A 23,906-nucleotide genomic window follows, 5' to 3' on the forward strand; every position below is an offset into this window, starting at 1 on the left:
AGAAGAGATGGGGGTGTTAGACGTGGCAGGTTTGGGATCAAGGACATTGAGTTCTTAAAACTACTTCCTGTTGACCTGGGGGCGTTGATCATCTTTGGGGGAACCTGAGAAAGTTGGGGTGTTGCCACATCTGGAGTAGCTGGTGGTTCCATTGGAACTCTGGCATCTCTGTGGATCTGGGAAGATGTTAGCAGAGTAGAAGACAAAGTTAGGTTGAAAAAAAAATTTCTTTCTTAGGTCCTAGTATTTGAGGGGAAGACTGTAAGATGAGGGAGAGGTTCCCCAGGGGTCTCAAGATGAGAGAAGGGAGTCCCAGGACCAGGGAGAGGTTGAATAATATCTGGAGTGAATCTGACCTGTTTGGGTGGGTCCAATTTGGCTTTCTGGAGCTTACAAGAATCCTCTGAGTTTGTGAAAACATAAGTATTAGACATATCAGCAGCATATTTGTGTTAGAAAAGACTTGACTGACAGCATTAACATTTTTGAAACTGACAGATATTTTTAGCATAACGAAAAGCACCTTAATTTTGAGCTTATAGTTATGATTATATAGTGGTATAGTTGTTTAACACTGTTGGAGCTAGATTAGTAGCTTATCAGAACTTTATTGATTAATGTTAAGACTATGAAAAGTAGTATAATGAAAGAGAAACCTTTTTCTCTACCTCTCTGCTAAACATTCTCTTCAACATTCTTCCTCTAAATCTCATTCTTCTAGCTTTTAAAGCTAAACCTAAAAAACTCCCACCCGTCCCAGAGGCTTCGCCACTTCCCATCGTGACTAAACTGTCTCAGGGCGGGAACCACCTTCCACCCGGGAGTGTCCTATTTTGTCTCTCCTGTTCATTCAGCTTGGAATGACAAATTCCTCTTTTCTGTTCAGCTTTGCTTCTACCGTATTCCTTTTCCATACAGATGTCAGCAGCTTACAATGGCTTGGCTTGGGTTAGTGTCTGTTCAGGACACTCTAAGGAATGTGCCTATGGAGGCCACCATCTTGGTGATGCAGCCTACCTTGGAAACTTGTTTACTGAGGCCGCCATGTTTACTGAGTGACCTAGGTGTAGACGCGCCTCACCTCACTAGGTCCAGCCAGCTTTTGCCGGCCAAGCCTGCTGATAGATACAATTCATTTACTTTTTGTCTCTTTTGAGCTTTTATTTTTACCTCTAATTTCTTCTTTCATTGGCTCAGCTTTACATGGCTTGTTTATGGAATACTGTGCCTTTCCAGGGTCCCCTGTCTATCTGTAATAAATCTTCCTTCTCATCACTGACTGTCTCTTTAAATCTGTTTGCTACAAGTGTGGATCAAACACTTTTGCCCAATCCTGTTTAATGTATCTACATGTATGTGTAAAAAATAAGGTAACTTTAATTAAACTACACTAAATATCAAATATTTCTAAATTGTTGTCTCTTAAATGATGATAAACATTTAAAGTTATAAGGGTCTATTTCAAATTAACAAAGTATAACACCCAGTCCTTCCTGTAAGCTGGTTACAAAGGTAAAGCTTCTATTACTTCTATTTTCTAGCCATCTATGCGCTTAAGGCAAGTCACTAAAGATAAATTCTGTCTACTAAGATATACTAAACAGACAAACAGTCCTCAAATGCTCAGAGATCTAGAGAACGTGGCATTTCAATGTTTTATTTAAAAGCTTTTTATAACAGAGAGACAGGCCAGCTGCTGGCACCACCCCATTTCTTCCAAGAAGACTGGTGGACACTCAAGAAACTCCGCCCACAAAAGTGGCAATGCTGGCCACTGAGCAGCCCTGCCCTTCACCTCAACTGCTTCACAGGACTCTTCACTGGAAAAGAGGACACTGGAATCGACTTTCTCCACGCTGCTCAGGTCAACCGTAGGAAAGTCTTCCTAAAAAGTCCCCAATGCACAGGTCTCACTATCAGCAAAAGGCAGGTGTTCTTGGAGCCTCTGACTGCAACAACTGTGGAGGCCCTTGGGGGTGGCTGTCCATGCAGTCAGCTACGAAGTCTCTCATTCTCCAGTCTCAGGTAAAATCTTATCCTTCTCAAGAACTCTGATGCTTTTGATGGCTGGTAGCTTTGCCGCCTTAAAGTATCAGACAAGGCAAAGCTCTATAGATTTCAGGAATGAGTACTCTAAGGTTTATCTATGTAAGATGGTGATGTAATAAAGTAAGTTGAGGCATTACAAAACTAAAGTATGTTCATCTGTAAAATTTTAATACTGAAGCAGACATGAGGCTGAATTTGCTGACTAGAAAAGAAAAACAAGTGTAAGTGTAGCGTTCACATGCGTTCCTTTCCATAGATTCACTGGCCTACTGTGCAGCAGTCTTAAGCCAGTGAAAGGAACCCGCTGATAGAGCCACGTCTCTGAAAAAGCCTCTTAGGGAATCTAGGCATCCTCCATGGAAACACAAGACAAAGCCTCCTTCTGAATCTTGCTGTCAGGAGAGTGAAGCTTCACCGCTCTGCCTGTGGGCCCTGCGTGAGTGCTCTGCAGCCTGGCGCAGTACCTGCTCAGGATGCACGCCACAGTCCAGCAGAGGCTGCAAGCTTGCCAACAGACACAGTGAGAAACAGACAATAAGGAGGGAGCCTCTGCTCCCTTAGAAGCAGAGCTCGCACTGGTGTTGATGTTCCATGGGAAGCTCCTGAGGCAGTTTCTGTTGTAGTAGTTTGTGCCTTGCTGTAAATGTGGCAGGGTGTCAGGAAGGTACTCCCAGCAGTCTCAGCTGCTGGGTGTACAAAATGGGAAATGGAGAGAAGCGGATGTCATGCGCAGAAACGTAGTTTAAGTCTCCAGGAGAAGAGACTTTCCTTCATTAAAGAGAAGACACTTGATGTCAGAGATTATCCTGTCATGATGAGGTCAGAGGTGTTCCTTGCTAGGGACGTGCATCTCAGTGTGTCAGCTTTCTCCCGTGGTGACAGATAAAGGGAGAAAAACTTATTTTGGCTCATGGTTTTGGAGGCCTGGGACCATGGTTATTTGGCTATGTGGCTTGGGCCTGTGTCACAGTAACACAACATGGTGGCCACACGTGGTAGAATAGGCCATCAGCTCATGGTGGCCAGGAAACAGAAAGGACTGGGTCCTGAAGAGCACACAGCCATAGGCTGGTGACTACACCATGGACTATACACCTTTGGAGGAAGATACTAAGAATCTACCCGTTGGTGGATGGTAGGGGGCACACAGCTTTAGTTCCAGCACTAGGGAGGCAGAGACAGGCAAATCTCTGTGAGTTCAAGGCCAGCATGGTCTAAAAAGTGAGGTCCAGAAAAACTAGAGTTGTTACACAGAGAAACAATCTAAAAACAAACAAGCAAACAAACAAGAGTTAACTGTCATGCTTGGGTCCTCGTTGTAGGGTGAGAAAAAACCCGGAGCCTGCCTCAGAATTGCTGTAATTTATAAGTAGTGTGAAGTGTATAGAGCTGGGTGGTCCCAGTGCTGCCCTTTGGTAGTTTATACAGTGTATCCTGTAGATTATAGTTATCTTGTGTTCTTCTGTTAACATTGTTCTTCAGTACTTGGCTTGTTTCTGCTTCCTTTTATCTTTTGTTTGCTTTTCCCCATAAACAGCTTCTCTCCCCCCCTGGAGTGTAACAGGCTCTCTTGGTGACAGGGACACTCTTTGTTTTTGATTCAGCATCGCAGGGACCCCAGCACCTGCTCAGCTGTAGGATGTCTGATTTCCCATCTCAGCTGTGAGCTCTTCAAGCACTCATCTCTTTATGCTGTGTGCTCCCTTGATGTTGGGAATGTTTGCTGTGAGTGGTTTGAGCTTTGGAGGCTGTTCCATCAGCTACCCAAGTGTTTCCTGCCCTCTTCTCAGGGCCGTCTTCCTGCCCTCACTGCGGTTGCTATAGGCACCGAGGGTGATATCTGGTGCTGCTTTTCCCCTGATCTCACATCTTTGTCAATTGGATCTACGCCTAGCGCCCCTTGTGCATTTTCGTCATCTGCTCACAAGCATAGGTTAAGTGGTGGTCCTGCCGTGTGCTGCACTGTTGCACGTCCTTGAGCCGTGCTTAGAAGCACGGGAGTATTTTACTCTTTCAAAAGTAATACATGTGAGTGTGGCTTTCTAGTAGAACACTACCTTTTTTTTTTTTTAACAGCAGTACATTTTTAAGGAAGGGCTAGCTGTCAGGCTCTTGGGAAGTTGTAGGGTTCATGACGCCGGTGGTGAAGAAAGATGAGGCAGTAGGTTCACGCTAGCAGCATGGGGCAGCACTAGTTAAGCTGCTCAAGAGGAGGCATACCAAAAGCAAGGTGAAGTAACTGGAGGGCAAAGGCATACCTGCTTGTCTTGGGAAGCTAGAGAAAAAGATGGGAACCCAGATCACCTGCCATTCTACTGTCACAGAACCCATATTGACAGTTTAGTGGGGTTTCTACTCAATGCACTGTGTGCTTATGTATTTCTGAATATTGTCTTATAGTTTATATCCTATTTTAATATCACAAATGTGTCCCTGTTTTACTACACAAACAGGTTTTTTATTTTTAGTGGCTACCCGTATATGCCATGTCTGTCAGCTAAGAAATGAATCAGGTAGGCACATTATGGTCTGTGTGCCAGATCACCCCAGAGCTGCTCAGACTGTCCTTACATTTGCATATTAGGTGGTAGAAATTAGAGCCCCTCCCATTTGTGCATGAGAAATGCCTCAGTGAAAGCCACTCATAGCACAGTCACTTTGCAGTTTGAAAGCCTCGTTCTTACTATCTGCTCCTCAATAGGAAAAGCTTATTAACCCCTGGGATAAAGCCGAACTCATTGACTACTTATTGATACTGGTCTTTCTGATTATTTTATTTCTTCATATTCACAACACAATAATGCACATATCGTGCACACTTCTTTGGTTCTATATTACTTTCTTAAGTTGTAAGAATTGTTGCTGGGTCAGAATGTACAAATAAATACATTTTACAACTATTTTTTTTTTTGCAAAACTATTTTATAGAAACCGTTGCCAGTGAATATTTTATATTAAGAAGTGCACTTAGGGTCGGGAGATGACCTAGTTAGTAAGGGACCCGAGTTAAGATTCCAGGCACCCCCATAACAAGCTGGGCTGGTTGTGCATGCTTGTTCGGAGGCAGGGGGATCCCTGGGGCTTGCTGACCAGCCAGTCCAACCAAATCCATTCCATAAGAGACCCCATCCCAAAAATGAAGACTGAGAGTGAGTGAGGAAGACTGAGTCTTCCTGGCCTCTGCACACATAGTCACATACATTCACATGTGCGTTTGCACACGCACAGGAACATCAACCTGTGATGTTACAGTATAATTAAGTAGAAATCAAAATCTGCCATTTGTTCCCAAAGGAAAGAAAAGAATTTACTTGCTGTGCAATTTCTAAGTCTTAGCTAATGCTCCTCTTGGTTGCTTATGTGCCGTTGTGAGTCTCCTTTTCCTACTGATGACTTTCCAAGAACTAGGTGTAGTCTGTTCATTTGCTGCTTTGTTCTCAGTGGTGAGTTTTGCTTGTTTCATTCTTCTTCCTACTTCCTTAGGTCTCAGCTGCTCTCTGCAGCATCCCAGGGAGGAAGCTTGGACAGCCGAGTTAGACCCTCTGTCCTAACAGTGCTGGTACATTCAGTTTCCCTCTAGTATTGCTTTTCCTGCAGCCTATACATTTGATAAGGAACATTCTTAGTTTCATTTCTGGAAAATAAGTTCAATTCCTTTGGCTCACATATGATTTGGGAATGTGCTGTTTGTTGTATCTGGTGCAAGCATTCTGCCTATTTCTCTTACCTCCATTCAGTTGTCTTACAGGCTGGCGGGTCTTATTTATGTCTTGGTTCATGCTCCATTGAGCAGACAGTGTGGGCTCTGCTGTGGGACAGGGAGGGCTAAGTCTGCCTGTTGATGAAGCCGAGGCATGTGGGGCCGAGTACTCTGTGTCCTCTGTAGGGCCTGTCCATCTGAAATGCAGTGCAGCTCTCCTGGGCCGCCATTGAGCCCTGCTCATTTTTGCCTTGTGTTTTCATTCTTGTTGCTAAGAATCTTAATCTTCTAATTAGATAATGCCCGTCTGTGTGTGCCTGGTATTTTACTTTGTTCTGAACTGTGTTCTGTCTGAGATATTATAATAAAGACACTTTGCCCATAGCATAGCCACTGTGTCTTTCCTTCATATTTTATAGTTTAGAAAGACACAGTTTTAGTTTCTGTGTGTCCCTGCCTTCCCAGTTCATCCATGTCCACTGCTGTCCTACAGGAGGGCAGGTGGCTGGCAGCAGGAAGCACCCTCTGTCCCTAACAGCATTGCTGGCGACATTCCACTCCCCTGCAAGCTACACTTTCTCAGGCTATCATAACTGTCATTCTAAGAAAATGCAGTTAGCCTATCCTAGCCATAACACCAGCCAAGTTAGTTTTTAAAAATTGTGACTGAGTATGTGGAGACATTTCCCTCTCAGTATTCTTTAAGCATTGTGGTGTGATAGCTGTGTCCAGAGCGGGATTAGTGAAAGTGTATGGCAGGAAACACGGAGGCTGTGTGACAGTACTGTGCTTTTTATGTCCTTAGAGTTTGTTGTGCACAGAGTCCCTGAAAACATCCCTGTGGACACCATGGTGTGCCTATGACGTCCTGAAATGGGGTGTGGGGTACCAACTCAACCCTCTCTTTCACGCCATCCCTCGCTTCTCCCTAAGTCCATTCTGAAGCTGGTTCCCTCCATGTGGTTTCATGCCTGTCCCTCTTACTGTCTGCCTTGATGGTTTGATGCCCTCGTGTTGGCTCTGACCAGTCACTAATTGCTCTCAGCTGTTTCCATTATGCCTCCAGAGTATAGTCTGCTTGTTAAGAAAGTTCCTGTTTCCCCTTTTGGAAGAGTGTTCCCAAGCACTGACATTTATGTTCCTGGGGTAGCTCAGGAACTGTGCTCCATGTCCTGGTCCAGCACCTAGTGATTATCTGAATTCCAGTGTTCTTCACAGCCTGCTCAGTCCCATGTCACTGTCAACACCTCTTAATGCTGTGGGTCTGTCACACAAATGTCCATGACCCTTGCTTGTTAGGATCAGTGACTTTGGGCAGAGTGTGAGCTACCATACAGGAACAGAGGCCTGTCTAAGATCTGGACAGATTTGCCGAGACTGGGGAGTATGTCTGGCTTTTGACCTCCCACAGATAATACCGTGTCATTTTCTAAATGTGATCTGGAACACGTGTTGATCTGATCCATGCTTTAAAATCATAGTTTTGGTAATTACTTAGTTATATGGTTATCAGGATGTGGAGCTGTGTCCTGTAATTTTCCCAGAGTTTGTGAGTTACGACGTCCAATTGATTACTTTCATTCCATTTGCTGTGGCTTTGTCCTTTCCCTGTCTGGTGTCCTCTCCTCGGTTTCATAACAGTTTTCAGTGGTAATTGTGTTGATTTTAATTTCTTGAGTGAAAATTATGATCTATTTTCTGAGATAATTATTGTAAACATGCCACTATCCAGTTATATTTATCTGGCCCGGAACTTGACCAAATTATTGCTTTGGAGCATTTCTATTTAATTTCAGTTACATTTGTCGGTGCACCCACCTCTAGTCAACCTCCCAGCTCCACAGAGCTGCCCAGGAGGCTCACAGCGACAACTGGGACCCATTTCCAAAGAGAGATCTAGTACTGTGGAGCCAGGTGGGAGCTCCCCGTGAAGTTTCAGGCGGAGCTGCAGTTCAGGAGGAAGCAAACCAGGCTGTGAAAGGTGGGGGGAAAGGGTGCTTTCTGCTAATGGAGAAATCTTCAGTCATAAAGCCTCAATCGCCATCTTACTCTTTTCTGTCTTCTTGCCTCAACCTTCTGTTCAAAGCTGTCTGTCACAGACTATGCTTCCCCAGACTATGGTCATGCATCATAGCTGGGCACTGTGTGGCAAGTACATTGTTCTCAGCCGGGTTTTCCAACCGCAGAGTTGAACCAAGTGTTCTGTGAGTAGAACTCTCTCCTTACCTGCTCTGTGTTCTCAGGCATAAAAGACTTCCTAGTGTCTTTGTTTCTTTAATTATCTCTGATCAAAGAGATGTATTTACTTGAGATATGCTGTGTGGCTCTCCTCATTTCTGTGAACTCCGCTAAGAGTCGAACTTTTCCAGGTTTTAAGTAAGGTGCAGAATAGACCAATGGATTTACTTTTAAAGCCTTTTTGTAACTTTTTCTGGGACATGTGGGAATTGTAATTTTGCCAAATTAAGCATAGATGGCGCTGTTGCTCTGTTTCCTATACTTCCAAGACACATTCTTTATTTTCCAGCATTTTCTAAGAATTTTCAGCTATAGAGAAAACCAGGTACCTCCCTACTACTTTGGTATTTGTTAACATTTACCATGTACTTCATTTTTAGTTGGAATATTTTGTTGCCACTTCAACAAAATTAAAAGGTAGCAGGTACAAAATAACTGTGTGTTAGAGTAGAGAATTATGTGCTCATGCATTGCTGGCTGCTGGCATAGAGTTGGTAAAGATTGTGTGTGAGAGTTGTCAGCATGCAGCTATGGAGAGGGCTGCTAGAAGGCGATGCTGAAGATGGGCTTTGGCGCTGTAGAGTTTTTTATTCAGCAGCTGAGCAAAGCAAGCTTACAGAAAGAACACAGCTACTTTGTGTCCTTCGTAGACGTTACAATTTGCAAGCTGGAATTGTTTTTAAATGTTTTCATATTTTTTGGCAGATGAAACCAAGTGGATAGGAAGGCTAAGAAAAGCAATCTTATTCTTTGACTGGGTCGAGTGTGGCCATTTATCTAAACGAGTGCAAGCCGCATGGAAGGAGAGGCAGGGCGGGTTACTGGACAGCTGCTGTTTGGGGTGGGGTTTGGGCCACTGAATCATTAACTGTGGGAGCGATGCCTTTGTGCTAGGACAGCAGGCCGTGCTTTGCTGCTACCAACTAAGCTCAGTCTGCCACAACCCTTGTTTCTCTGTGGTTTCCTGTGGAGGTGTGACCCATAGGTCTATGCGTCTTGCGTTCCTCTCGTTCTTCTGGTCCTGTGGGGTCCTGGCTACTTGCAAGTTTGTATAGTGAGTCTAGATGCTTCTTACAAGGTCCAGCCACCAGGAGCCAAGTACAGAATCTCCACTTGGAAATTGCAGGGAAGAAATGCCCTCTGTTGCCTTTACAACTTAGATGTGGTTAAGTATCTGTTGAAAATAATTACTTTTGTTTCTCGAGCCTGTAAGAGAAGAGTTAGTGTCTTTTCCCCTCCAACAGTTGTCTCACCAGATATCTCAGACTGGACTCAAATGTGTGGCAGTTTTCTTGTCTTAGCTTCCCAAGAACAAGGATTTCAAACATTCAAGGATTTAAGCCTACATGACTAGGCCCAACTTTAAAGCTTCTTCCTAAAAAAATAAAATAAAAGTTTGTCTCCTCAAGCACAGTGGTTATTTTGAGACCAGCTTCAAAGTGAACGAGCTTTAACAACAGTTTAACATCCTCGCATCAGCAGAGGGAACTGGTAAAGCAAGACAGAAGCCCACAGTTGGCGTTACCAGTACCAGAAATGCAGCTGACCGTTGATAAGTGTGGCCTGCCTCCTCCATTGCTATTAACGTTACATATTTTTAATAAGGCATAGTGTGCCTAGCATGGTGACCTACCATCTGCTCTTGTGTGTGAATTGCACATTGCCCCATTTCCTCCTATCCCAGACTCTGAAGGTGCCAGGGTTTCACAGCACTCGCTCAGTTCTGGAGCTGTTTCAGCAGCGGCTACTACACAGTCCTGGGGTCTTTGAGAGAGGGGCGGCTTCAGAGACACCTGCTTCTGAGCGGCACTTATCTTAGGCTTTTCTTGTTGTTTTGTTCTTTTAAAGATTTATTTTTATTTAATACGCATTGGTGTTTTGCCTGCATGTATGTCTATGTGTCTGTGTGAAGGTGTCAGATCCCCTGGAACTGGAGTTAGACAGTTGTGAGCTGCCATGTGGGTGCTGGGAATTGAACCTGGGTCCTCTGGAAGAGCAGCCAGTGCTTTTAACCACTGAGCCATCTCTCCAGCCCCCCTATGCTGGGTTTTTTTTTTTAATATAGATAATATTTGCCTAATGGTACTGACTTTGGTGGCTTGTTGTAATCCATGTCTGTCTTACTCTTCAGGGTTCAGGATAAGATGGACGTGCTGAATTTCACGACCGTTCCTATCTACCTCCCAGAAGTCACAATTGGACCTCACCAGGGTTCCCGGATCTACAATAGCTTCAAAGAGGTGAGCCCCAGCCATGGGGGCAGAGCCTGGGGTACTTATGGCCACTGAGTCCTTCGCCAGTCTTGAACAGTGAGTCCTCAGATAAGCACCACATCCAGGGCCCTCGCTAGGTGCTTTGTCTTGATGGACACAGTCCTCTATTTGCTGGTGTCTCCAGTTCTTCACGGCAGTATCTGATGTCACCTTACTCCTCACAGTGTATCTCTAAATCATTAGGCTTACATTTCTACAGTGTCCTCCAACCAAGCAGTACAGTGCAGTGAGGATGACAGAGAAGACAGTGGCTACTACTCCGATCACACCTTTCTCTGGTTTCCACATCTTCTTCACAAGCCTTTGTTCCTCCATTAGTGTGAGGGGTCATTTCCAGCTGTTCAGCCAGGGATCAGAGGCCCGACAGGAATAGAAGCCTGCACCGAGCAGGTTTTTGCTCTTTTTTTAATCTTTCCTTTCGGGAAATCAGTTTTTTTTCTGGCTTCATTTATTTCCCTCTGCTTGCTGACTGGTTATCATTCTAGTATCAGTTAGTCGCTGTAATTAGCTGATAATCATTGGTAATTAAAGTGGTCATTTGTGTCTGATATCAATAGTTTTCCAGTTTCCAGCCATGTGACATCACAGACTGCTGTTTGCCCAGCTCCTCCTGTGGGCTGTTGTGACTATGTGTCTTAATTCTTTGTGCATTTGAAGTCCGTCGAGTCATAATGGGCACTGTAGAGATCGTACTGACTCCAGATAGTTCTGCAGCACTCGACACTTAACCCCACTGTGGCTCACATCCTTTCGTGGCCCTGTTTCCACTTAGGATCGTTCTTGAGGAATGATACGCATGGGGCGGAGAATTCTGAGCCACCAGCCTGATTCCTTTCAGCCAATCCAGGCTTGAGCGTCTAGGATTCCGGCTCTGTTCTAAAGAGCAGCTTGCTGCTTCTGTGGAATGGTTCTTGTTTCTCTATGGGGTCTGTGTTTTCTCTGGTTCCTGATGTGGCCTTGAGGTTTGTGAAGCCCGGTGTCCCGTTAGCTGGGCTCCACAGTCAGTGCCGGTTCTCTGCTGTCTGCGGGCTCCCAAAGGCGGTAGTCTCACACTGTGACACTGTGCGGGTCTGTCTTCTCGCGGCCTTTCTCAGTGCGCATCAGTGCCCTCTGCCACCTTCCACACTACTGATGGGTCATCTTTCCAGCCTACCGTCTGCCGTTCTTATCATTGAGCCTTCCGCTTTAGTCAGTCTTTCTTGTTGTTTCTAGAGTTTACACTTTCATTTCAACTTTGCAAAATTATTTTAGTTACACGTTTTTTGAAACAGTCTCAAATAAAGTAGCCTGATAACTGCAGTGTCTGTCTTGGGGTCTGCTCCACTGTCAGGCTCACTGTCCTGTTTGATCCTTTTGTCCCTGCAGCCTGGCCTGGCGGGTGCTTCCTGGGTTTTGTCTCAGGTTTTCGCTCACTGTGGCTGTTACTTGGCTCTTTTGTTTGTATTTGATTAAGAATGTAAAGTAGTTTTGGACTTTGGCAGTGCTACTCACCCACACGGAGATGCACTGCACAGTCGCCTGGTCAGCACTAAAGTGAAGGCAGACTACCAGAATCCATTCTAGACCACATTGATGGCTGACTGTGTGCTTCCATGAGGTCTGTTGTGTTTACAGCGTGTCTGTCTTGAGAGAGCATGCTTAACAGGGTGCTCCTTATAGGCTTCATCCCTACTATGTGCACAGCTGCTAGAAGCTCTGTTCAGTGCCTTATTGCTGCTGCTGCTGCGGCTCGTGAGAGTTGAGGAAACCCAGGAGGCTGATGTGCTGACTGTAAGCCCCCTTTGCTCTTTGTCCTGACACCCTAAGACACAGCCCCTGCCTGCCGGGATCCCTGTGAGTGAAGGACTCTATGTGCCATCTGCCTCTGCTTGTACAGCTAGTCGTCCAAAATCTAGACATAGGTAGGTGGTTGTATGGTGATCTTGACACCATCACTACCCTTCTGTTTTTACGGCTCTCTGTGTTCTGATACTCTGCTGGGTGGTCTCTTGTCAACTTGATACAAGCTTTGGGGAGAGAGAACCCCAGCTGAAAAAGAGCCCCTACCAAATTGGTCTTGGGGCAAGCCTGTGAGCATTTTCCTGATTGATGATAAATATGGAAAGGCCCAGCTCACTGTGGGTAGTACTACCCCTGGGCAGTTGGTCCTGAATGGTATAAGAAAGTAGGCTGATTAAGCCATGTGCAGCAAGCCAGGAAGCAGCGTTCCTCCATTTCCTGTGCCTCAGTTTTTGCCCCTAGGTTCCTGCCTTGATTTACTACCCCAACCGCAGAGTGATGGACTACAAACCATAAGACGAAATAAACTCTTTGCTCCCCAAGTTGTTTTTGGTTATGGTGTTTATCACAACAGTAATAAGACGAATGCTGAATATCAGAATCTGTGGCATTGGACATGCAGATTTAATTAAATGTTGGAAATGTTGAAGATTTTAAACCAGCTTTCAGGTCATATGAGGCATGGACACTGAGTGTCAACTGAAGTATCATCCAGGTCTCCCCAGAACTTCACTCTGTCCTTCTGTGCCAGGACCCATCATGGCACAGACGCTAGTGCTCTGTGGCTTCTCATTAGTGACGCATGTGTTCCTGTTCCTGGTCACAGTTTAAGGGATCTGCAGTGCAGTCTCAGGTGCACTTCGGTAAGGTGGTAAAGGTCAAGGCGAATGACAACATGTCCATTGCCTGACCTTAACCTTGATTGCCCCGTCTTTCCCCTGCAGAGTCTCTGTCTCTTCCAGAAGCACCGTGTGGTCCTCAGGCTTTCTCTTTGATGATCAAACTGTGGGACCATTTAGAGGAATGTTGTCTTTTAAGGGAACAACTGCTTTTAGTAAAAATAGGTTGAAATGAAGCATGGTAATAAGTAATAATGACTTTCTTCTTAGAGACAGAGTTTTCTTTGCTATTAAAGACGGCAACAATTATTACAAGATTTCCCTCTGGAAATTTCATTATGGGTGAGTCAGAGATGAATGCAGAAAGGCCCCTCCGTTCGTTTCCTACCTAGCTGTTGGCAGTCTGGGAACCTGTGGGTTTCATGAAGGTGTTTCTCTGGCAGCAGAACTCTTCCAGCCACTGTGCTCAAGCCTCACACAACTCTGACTTAGTGATCTGCTTGCATTGCACTGGCAAGCGCTACTGTCATTGCTGACTGGGAGCCAGCACTGCCACACCTCACTCCTGGGATGCGTAGGAGTGCCACCAGCAAGGTAGTGAGTCCAGCCAAGCACTGGAGCCTGCAGCGTCAAGACACTCCCTGTCAGGAGGAGGAGGGGAGCTGGTGAGAGAGCGTGTACCCGCTGAGTATAAGGTACTGTTGGTAGGTCAAGGCGGTATAGCTGAACTTTTCTTTGGGCCGCCAGAGACTTACTAATTAAGAAAGCTCAGCCTATAGCTCAGGCTTGTTCCTAACCAGCTCTTACAACTTAAATTAACCCATTTATATTGATCTACATTCTATGATGTGGTATTACCTCTCTTCCATCTTGCACCTCCTGTTTGCTCTCTGTGTCTCCTGGAATCTTCCTGCACCTGGATTCCTCCCCCTCTTCCTTTCCCTCACCTGAAATCCCACCTGTATCTCCTGCCTAGCTGTTGGCCCTTCAGCTTCTCTTAGACCGATCTCAGCAGTACACCTCCACACAGTGTATAAATACCCCACAATAAGGAGGGGCACCCAGGATGTTGCTTTGATGACTGCTTGGGATCTCAGGTGAACCTTGAGAAAAAGTGTCAGCAGAGTGTGGGAACTGACTGGCCAGTATTTTATTAGTTTGTCACTTGGTTTTGTTGCTAAAGACCAAGACTTTTTGTGACTTGATAGGCAAAAAATAGGTGCAGTGGAAACAGGGAGATGTTCAAGAGATTGGGGCAGAGGACAGAAAGAGAACGAGGGCAGGGACCCAGGCCACACTACACAGAGGCCCAGCTGTTCCACTGGGGCCATGCTTGGGACTGCCCCTGCTCATTTCAGAAGAGTTAGTTGCCGGTTCTGTAGCTGCAACAAAACATTTGACAAAAGCAATGTCAGTGAAGAATTGCTCATTTTCCTGTGAGTTTTCTGGGTGGCAGTCCACCATGGCAAGGAAGACACAGGGAGCAGCAACTAATATAGTAGTTAAGAAACTGAGGAAGGAGACACACTTGTAAGGACTTTTTCCACCTGGGCCCTATCTCCTACTTTCCACCCCTTCCCCAAACATCTTGTCACACTATGTGTCTACCCAGGAATCCGTCTACACACGGGTCAGGACCCTTGTGTTCTCCTTGTCTCTGAAAACATAGGCATACCCAGAAGTGTGCTTTACTGTCTTCTAGGCCATTCCCAATTCAGATTAATTATCACAAGTCTGCCCTCTTCGGTTTGGCTCCCAACAGTGGCTCTAAATATACAGTATAACCCGAACTCCCATGTGCTTCATCCATTTAATTAAGTGTGAGTCCACAGATCTGGCTGTGGAGAGCTGGAGGTTATCTCTGCATCCATGGCTTCTTCATGCAGAGCAGTTTGTCCCTAGCAAAGTCCTTGACATCTCTGTTAGCAGCTGCCTTCGGAGAGGTGTGAGTCTCACTGATTTTACCGATGGTGTCTGTGGGACCATGGATTTGGAACTATCACAATTAGGTAGATACCTGAAGACAGTAACTTCTAGAATCTGTCAGTAACCAGTAGTTCAACAGGGACTGTAGGGTTCATGAGTCCTTTCCTGGTCTATGGTTGACCACTGCAGGCCTATTCTCATACAAGTGCAGTGCAGGCAGCCACAGCTGTGATGAGAATGTGTTTTCAGTCTGTGTCATATCTGAAGACAGTATTTTGTAGCCCTTTTTCCTTCTTCACACTTTTACATTCTTTCTGTTCCCTCTGATGTTGTCTAACTGAGCCTTCGAGACGGTGTGTAGAGGGATGAGCACCCAGCCATCCCTTATTCTTAGCACCTGAGCAGCTGTGACTCTGCGTTCACTGTCACTCACAGAGACTGATTGAGTCAAGTAGCATTTATCTGTGCGTGTAGTCTTAAGTATTTAGGAGGCAGTTTCATGTCACATCAGATAACAGTGGTGCGTTCCCCCTGGGACGGTGTTTCCTGACCATGAGTTTGGGAGCAAAGTTTTATAGTACCAGGCATAAATCCCCTCCTATGGAGCACACCTCAAATCTAATCCAAGAGTTGTTAGTTACCCATAATAGTAATGCTGCTATTGCACTTGTGGACACATCTTGTCTCACAAGTTGGCTTATATTTTGTAGGGTTCACATCTGGGTAAGACCACTGATGCCTTTTCTCGTCCTTAAGTTGGCACTGGGAAAGCTACCTGGCAGGGAAGAAACAATTGGCCGGGTTCCAGCTTGCTTTCTCTGTATCTTGCAACCAAGGCACATGGTGTCTTATCTTTTAATTCTGGTGGGTATCTGTTGTGGAATATTCCTTTATACTATGTGAAGGTGTGTCACTGTGATTAGTTTAATAAAGAGCTGAATGGCCAATAGCTAGACAGGAGGTGTAATCAGGACTTGTGGATAGAGAGAGCTCTGGGAAGAAGAAAGGCAGAGTAGCCAACCAGACACAGAGGAGGCAAGATTGGCCTTTATGGAGTAAAATTAATCAATCTGCGTAAAAGAATGAAGATTTAAAAATATGAGTTAAGTTATAAGAACTAGTTAGGAGCAACTGTAAGCTAAGGCCGAACTTTCATAAGTAATAAGAAGTCTCCATGTGGTTATTTGGGAGTTGGCATGTAGGACAGAGCTTGGCTACAGGTGACCAAGAATGCTGAGAACCTATATTGGGGCCTCTAAGACCAATAGCTTATAAGGAGAGATTTTTTCATTCGACACCTGGAGTTTTGTTTAGGCAGCCCATGGAATAGTAGAAAATATCTGACAGGACTAACAGATTGTACAAAGAACTAAAAAAACCCAAAACTTCAAGAAAACAGTTTAATTTAAAAATGGGCTTTGGAAATGAAGAGAGGATTCTCAAAATAAGAAATATTAATGGCTAATAAATACTTTTAAAAGTATTCAGCATAATTTGGCTACCAGGGGAATGCAAACTGAGACAGCTTTGAAATTCCATCTCAGCCTGGTCAGAATGGCTGTTATCCAGAAGTCAGATGACAGCAGATGCTGTTGAGCTTATGGGGAGAGAAGAACTCTTATTCACTGTTGGTGGGAGTGTGGACGGGTACATCACTATGGAAATCAGTGTGGAGGTTCCACAAAAAGCAACACATGGACCTACCATGTGACTCAGCAATACCACCCTGGGCATAGACCCAAAGGCCATTATATCCTCCTACAGAGACCCTGGCCCATCAGTGTTCATTGCTGTTCTTTTCACAATAACCAGGAAGTGAGTCAGCCTAAGTGTCTTGTCAGCAGATGAATGGCTGAAAGCAATGTGGTGTATACAAAAGGGAATTGTACTCAGCTGTAAAGAAAAACAAAGTTTGCAGGTAGTGGTGTGTGTGTGTGTGTGTGTGTGTGTGTGTGTGTGTGTGTGTGTGTGTGTGTGTGTGTTGTGTCCGTCCCAAGTGAGATGACCCAGGGCCAAAAGACAAAGGCCACATGTTCTCTTTCATATGCAGATCCAGCTTAGACCCTTTAGATCTGTGCTTAGCTTGGAGCATATGTAGAAGGAGCCAGAAGGAGCCATCAGGGACCCCTTAAGTGAGGGTGTCTGGTAGAGCATAGGTGATGGGAAAGAGAAAAGGGATAATGCTGGTGTGGGTTGGTGTCAGCCAGGGTAGGGAAGAAAAGGGTGTGGGATGAGAACGTTAACAAAAACAATGGGTTTATGAAAAAAAATATCAAGACCTCCAATTTTGTAATTCAGTTAGAAACATACATTTTAAAAAAAAAGAGAAGGGGGGCGGTCTCCTGCATGGCTATAGTGTTGCTTCTAGAAACCATTGTATAGTAAACTATTGCCATTTAAGGAGATTTGGAAATGGCTTTTGTTTCTGTCTTCTTCCTGGACTGTCATTTTGGGTGCATTCCATACCTTTGTTTGGACCCTGGTTTTGCCTGACTAACTTAAACAGTTTTTACAGTACAGATCCAATAGTGACAAATTCCTTTAGCTGGCTAGCTAAAAATTTATTTCAACTCAGTCTGAGAGGTGTTTTCACTTGATACAAGACTCTAGCTTGACTGTACAACACATGGGAGGCTCTCTGTGCCTCGTGTGTGTGTTGTTTTGATGGAAGGTCTAATCTGCTCTTGTCTTTGGTCCTAGTGCCCCAGGACTCTGAGGATTGTCTGCAGCCCTTTAGTGCTTGTTTTGGGGTTTTGTTGTGATTTGCCTCTGTGTAGTTGTCTTTATAGCTTGCAGAGGTTTGCTGAGAGTTTCCTGGTGTGCTGTCTGTACCTTTCGAAACATTAGAAAAGGTTTACCCAGTGTTCTTAGGGATTTGGGGCATCCATTTCTGTGTGGCACCGCTCCTTTGTAACCAGCCATTGGCAGGGAGGGTGTAGCCTGCCATGAGCAGGATAGAGAGTCTAAGGACAGGTCCTTCAGAGCCCCACAGCAGCAGCCCAGCCTGGCACATTTGCCTGACCCCACACCCAGCCAATAGAATTGTACTTCAGGAATCTTATTTTTAAACTTGGACTCCTGCCTTTCTGTTTTCCAGTTCTCCCTTATTTCTGTCATCTGTCATTTTGTTCCCAGAACATAGCGAGCACTTTCCTACCAGATGCTTTAATGGCCCTGTTCACCAATCCATCGTCTTCGTCATTTCTGAGTCAGCCTGATTTCCCTCTGGTTGAGGGTCACACTTTCCACTTGCACGTGTCTGGAAGTGCATCACTGGCTGCAGTGCACTGGGAGTTTTATGGTTTGGAATGCTAGATTTTGTTCTATTCTGAGACAAGTGTTAGAAGTTTTCTGGCTGCAGAGCAGTGGCTTGCACATCAGCGTTAATCTTGTTAGCACTGAGTCCCAGTTTTCCAGTCCTGTTTTGGGGGCCAGTGTGGCCTGAGATCTCTCTTGTGCTCTTGTGTGTGAGGAGGGTTCAGTGGGAACCTGTCTGATCCACCGCCTGTAGTGAGTATCCCTGGATTCATCCTGCTCATGACTCCTGGAGGCTTTGCCCAGCCCTATGTCCCTCTGCCAGCTGCATACATTTTGGCCTGTTCAGGTCAGGGACTCAACTTTCCAGTTTCTAAATGCTTCTGGTTGGAGGGGAGTGACCAGATGCAGCGGCACACCCTGTTGGGGAGCTGCTTGTTACTTGATGGCAGTTAGTCTGGCAGATCTCAGTTGCCAGGCCCCAGTACTGGAACCCAGGGCCTGGAGGCCCAAGTCCAGCTTTTCTGCACTGGCTGCTTTGAGGTTGAGGTGTCCTCCCGACTGACTGTGGCATGTAGAGGGAGGCCCCTTGACAACTCTCAGAACCCCATTTCATCTTGTTACTTAAACCCAGAAGTCAGTGGCTTCACTTGGGATACACAAGATGACACTTGCCACTGCCTTCCAAGCTCCCAACTAGACCTTGGTGAAGCCACCATAGCCACTTTGTACACAAGTGCATGAGGGCGGTGCCTTGTTTGCAAGGACGGGCAGTGGGCCGGGCTTGAAGTGTGGCCAGTTGGCTCACCCTGCGGGTGGGAGGCCCTCAGAGACCAAGAGCATGGTTAGATTTTTTAAGGAGAGGAGGTGCTGAGTCAGCTCCCATGCCTAAGCCTCAGCACAGTAATCCAGACCAGCTTCCCCACTGTCAAGTTAGGCCCATGCAGGGCTGCTGTCTACACCTGCTCTTCAGGCTGTTTTGCTTCAGCAAGCAGTTCTGTTTCTGGGAGTTTATCAAAGGGGAAGCGTTATAGGGAGGAGTGGGGGCTGGAAACATCCGGGCTCGGCAGCACAGGTCAACTCTCAGGCTGGTGTGTGTAGACTCAGGCTCAGCACCTCTCCAGAGTTGGGAACAAGTACAGATTCATGCTCTGTGGATGGAATAACTGTATGCTCAAGGCAAGTAACTTGCTCTTTTTGAAAATAAATACCTGCGTGTCCTGAAATATTCCAGAGAGCCCTGCCCTTCTGTCTCCAACTGCCCAGGGCCCTCCCCAGAGGCAGCTGTGCCCTGGTCTTCATTTGCAACCTTGTGATGATCTGAATTACTAGTTTAGAGTCACCAGGCCTCCAGCCCACAGACAAGCAGTTAGATACTGGGAACTTGGGGTGCTTTATGTATATCTGAGTGCTGTGCCTTCTCCCCAGAACCTGAGCGTACCCTCGCTGATTGTATAAGCCAATTAAATGCCCCCACACAAAGAATTCCAGAGAGTGGGTTTAGTGAATCAGTTAGTCAACATTGGTGAGACCCAGCAGGTCAGGTGGTTTTCAGCTAGTTTTTACTTGCTCTAGTTTAAAATTCAGGACAATGGTGGTTGAAAACCGCAGGGCTTGCCGGCTGATTGGCCGCTAGTGTAATGCAGACCCGCTCAGATCAGACATAACTGTGTGCATTGGTCCAACAAGTGAGAAAAAGCAGCCTTCTCTTGGGTTGGGTGGCAGTTGGAGAAGCTTTGTGTCTCAGTGGCTGTGAGCACACTGTAGCTCTGCTCTACTGCAGAGCCTCTTGCTGCTCTGGGGAAAGGTGGCGGGGGAGGGGGTGCTTCCAGCCTCTGCTTGCCCTCATGCAGCCTTTGTACGAGTAGGCTGCTCTTGGGGCTGTGTGGAGACTCCTCTTGTTGTACTGGGCAGGTTCCTATCATGCCCTTTGCCGGTCTGTAGTTCTTTCTGAGCCCTATGGCGTTAACACCTGGGTTCTTGTCTGTGACATCCAGCTGTCCAGATGGGGAAGGACAGAGCCATTGGCAGATAGGGGCTGAGGTCTTGATCCGTTCTGCTCCTGATGACAGCCCAGAGGCTCCTCCCACAACTCCCTTGCTTCCAAAGTAGTTTCTTGCCCGTGTTCCTGCAGACCTGCACATTTCGGTAGTTTCCCAAGGCCCGCGCCATCTCCATTAGCTGCCTGCTCACACTCTCCCTCATGCACTCGTCCAAGCCGGGACCCTAGTGAGCACACCACCGCTTCTCAAAGCTGCTCACTACTCCCAGTGGTCAGGCAGGCAGGCAGGGCACTTCCTAGACTCGGTCCCCCTGCCAGTTCTCGCTGAGTGCCGCTGCTGTGTCCTGTCCCTCCTGTCCTTATGACATCAGGGAGAATGCTACAGCAAGGCTGCGCTGCAGTGGATCTCTGCTCTCGGGGCTGCCCTGGGTACTGGGTGGGCAGTACCTGACCAGCTCTGGGGCTGGGAAGGTGGCCTTAATTAACAGTGTTTTAATGCCTTCCCCCCACAGCTGCCAGGCCGCAAGTACAACCCTGGGTACAATGCCGATGTGGGTGACAAGTGGATCTGGCTGAAGTGAGTAGTCCCCTCTGCCTAGCTGCGTCACAGCCAACTCTGAACTTTACAAGACAACAGGAAAAAGCAGCGATCAAGAAATTGTTCCAAAAAATGGTCTGACAAAAACAGTCTGCCCTGCGTCTAAACAGTTGATGAAAGATTCAACTTCCATTGAAAAGGTCCTGGAAGCTTCCAGTTTTATTTTGGAATCATCTGGGGAAGAAACAAAACAATGCTGGTCTGCTCTGGAAGAGCAGCTCCCACTGGAAGCCCCACGTCCCCAAGTCCTTCAGTCCCCTCAACGTCAAGAAATAAAGCCGGCTCTATAGCTCCTCCTCCTCCTGTGTCTGCACAACGTGCACATGCACACACACGTGCAAGCACACATGCACGTGCGCACATACACAAGCGCACACACATGCACATGCACACATATACAAGCGCACACACAGACGGACACCTACCAGGTGGTGATGCTGAGTCCTTCCATCCTCCCCTGCAGTTGGGGTCATTCACACACAATGTTGAAGCTGTTTGCTGAAGCCTTTGTCCTTCCTTTAAATGCACATTAGAGCAGACAGGGAAAGAAGAACGTCCGCACACTAGCAAGTGCCGTCTTCTAGAGCATGGAAGATGGGTACAGACACAGGTCTGATGTTGTTACCAAAAGTCAGGGTGCCGGTCCCAAGTGAAGAAAACAATCACATTTTGTCACCTGTATTGGAACTTAGGGGGCAGAGTCCTTGTGAGCTAGTGTCATTCATGTTGCCGTTTGGAAGTTCCTCTGTAAGTTGTCCTAAGTTGTGAGTTGGTACTGAGTCCCTGCTGTGGCTGCTCCTAGTACATGTAATTTACATTTAACTTAATTAAAAGTGAATGAACATTAGCACTCAGTTTCCTAGTAGCACTGGGCTCCATCAGGTACACACAGCACACTTTCATCTTCCAGAAGAGTCTGCTTGGCCTTACTGCTGTTGCCGCCGACCTGCCTTTCCCCTCTCTTCCTCCTCCTTCTGAAATGGGCTAGCCCTGGAGTGTCATGAACCCACTGAGAGGCTTAAAGAGAAGTCTTTACCTTGGCTATACTTCCTGTCCATGGCTAGGAGGGGCGCTGCCCCTGAAGCCCCGCACACAGACAGTGCTCTCAGCAGTGGGTACTCAGGGACTTCGCCATGTGGGCTGGCACGTGTGAGCACAGCCCCAGCCCCTGAGAGTCCACATGCTTCTCTCCCGGGGGCTGTACTCCCTGGGTGGAGCGTGACCTTCATGGTCTGCGCTGCTACGGAGGTCCGCCTTCCCGTTTCCCGTGTTCACTCTGTGTTGGGCCGAGGGAGAAGAGTCTGCTTTCGCAGCCTGCTCCAGGGTGAAGCCCTGCACGGGGGACTAGCGGGTGCTCTAATCTGGTTTCAGTGCATTACCTCATTAGTTTCACCAAAAATGCTTACTGCCCTTTAAAGCATATCAGGCAGAGATAAAAGCATGCACTTTGGATAACCCACACTGGCAGCCTCAGCACTTTGAGGATCAGGAATTAAGCACTGTCTCAACACTGGTTCTGTCTGTTTTCTGTTGAAGAGGAAGTCCTTGCGGACTTTTAACTGTCTTGTGGTCGTTGCCCTCCCCTCCCCTTCAGCAGAGCAAGGCTCAGCGGGTGGCAGCTGGCATGCTCCCCAGTCGTCAGCCTGCTGCCAACTGCAAGCCACCATACAGCCATGGAGCCGTGGCACATAGCTGCCTCACCAAGCAGAGGAGTGCAGTAAGGGTAGTGTGTGACTGCGTGGCCACTTGCAGGATGCAGGGTCCTGGACCTGCAGTCAGGCCACACATTGATTTAAGTGTGGGGTTATGCAATGCATCGCAGCAGAAATGAACTCTTCTTACTTTACATGGGCCCCTCGTCTAAAGCCTGTTGGCTCCTAATTGCTTGGGCGCATCCTGTTTTCCGATTACCAGAAAGGACTTCTGCCTTGACTGTTTGGAAGCAGGGTGTGCTGGCGCCAAGGATTCAGGCCTGCGCTGGGGCAGCTCTGCAAGGCTAGTGCACTTAACCACCCTACACGAGGCTTTGAAAGAAACAGCTCAGAGCGCTGAGGGAGAGCCTGCGGCACCCTGGGTTTACATTCTGATAAATAAAGCAGCCCCTGAGGGCAGTGCTGCTCCTAGGACCTGCAGCCCTCAGGTCCTTTCGTCCTGGGGGCTTTTTAGAGGCAAGCTCCCCTGGAAGGAAGCAGGTCCAAAATTTGACCAGAGAGTTTGAGGGAAAGTGACTTTCTCAGCTGCATGGCCCTGGGCTCCTTGTTGGGAGGCCTGAGCTCTGAGTTCTGGTGCATCTCATTTTCTCTGGAACTCTCATTGGACACCCTAGGACCAGACACCTCCACTAAAGGCTTACCCCAAAGGGTCAGTGGCAAGGGATCGTTGAAGCAGGCTGTCACTGACACCTATGAGATGTTGGCCTCTACTGGATTTTTTTAGTATTCTTCAGACAGGAAGCTGCTCAAGTCTACACTTTAAACCTGCATTTTCTTAGGAAGGGTGGTGCCAGCAGCGCTGGGATCTTTCTCTTGCTAAGTGCATTGGAAGCAGAGGGTTCCTGTGTTTACCAAACTCAGTAGCCTTGTGGCAGTGAATGGCCTGAGGGCCCAGGGGTAGAACTATATTCCAGTGGGATGTGAGACTCAGCCAGCAAGAAACGAAATGATGCCACCTTGGAGGAAAGAGAACTATGAAACAATGCAATACTAAGGACAAAGACACATGGACTGACTTCCCTCCTCACAGTCCCGGGAGGTTATAATCACTGCCTGCCTAGCCTAGGGCCACTGCAGAGGGCACAGCCCAGTAGCTGGTAAGATCTGTGTGTGGGATCCTCTGTCCCTCCTAGGCATTCCTGGCACTCCCCACACCCTGCCTTTAACCCTTTCCACCACCTGCCCCAGGGAGGTATTAGAGCCCTCTGTGCTTGCTTCCCTTCCTTGCCTGTAGGAGACAAAGGGAGCCCGAGTGGTCAGCCTTCCCTGCATGCAGGCTCTTCAGGATGTCCTTTAGAGGCCCAGGCTGCTCAGAGTGGAGCCGAGCCCTGGATAGGCAAGGGGTGAGGCAGAGATGGAGAGTGGACTTTCTTGGAGTTGGCCAATGGGAAAAGCACTGCCTTGAAGGGCCCTCTTGTTTGAAAACGGATGCAGGGATGGCTATACAGGAGATGGGTAGTCACAGCCAGCAGATGGGGAGACGTGTGCACCTGCCCTTAGTCACCTAGTGAGATTCCCCGCGGTGGCACCAGGAC

At 47.0% G+C, this 23,906-nt stretch overlaps 1 protein-coding gene across 1 annotated transcript in view; it reads left to right on the plus strand.

Annotated features, from left to right (window-relative positions):
• Ndufa10 (NADH:ubiquinone oxidoreductase subunit A10) overlaps positions 1-20,955 on the plus strand; it is a 35,324-nt gene extending 14,369 nt beyond the window's left edge. The window contains exons 9-10 of the mRNA XM_005082192.4: positions 10,119-10,227; positions 20,574-20,955. Of these exons, the coding sequence (XP_005082249.1) occupies positions 10,119-10,227; positions 20,574-20,642 (178 nt within the window). The 3' untranslated portion in view covers positions 20,643-20,955. The remainder of the gene's footprint in view (positions 1-10,118; positions 10,228-20,573) is intronic.
• Positions 20,956-23,906: the final 2,951 nt, after the last annotated feature.

This window comes from Mesocricetus auratus, unplaced genomic scaffold (assembly GCF_017639785.1).
Source record: "Mesocricetus auratus isolate SY011 unplaced genomic scaffold, BCM_Maur_2.0 Super-Scaffold_100010, whole genome shotgun sequence".
In the NCBI taxonomy this organism is placed as follows: domain Eukaryota; kingdom Metazoa; phylum Chordata; class Mammalia; order Rodentia; family Cricetidae; genus Mesocricetus; species Mesocricetus auratus.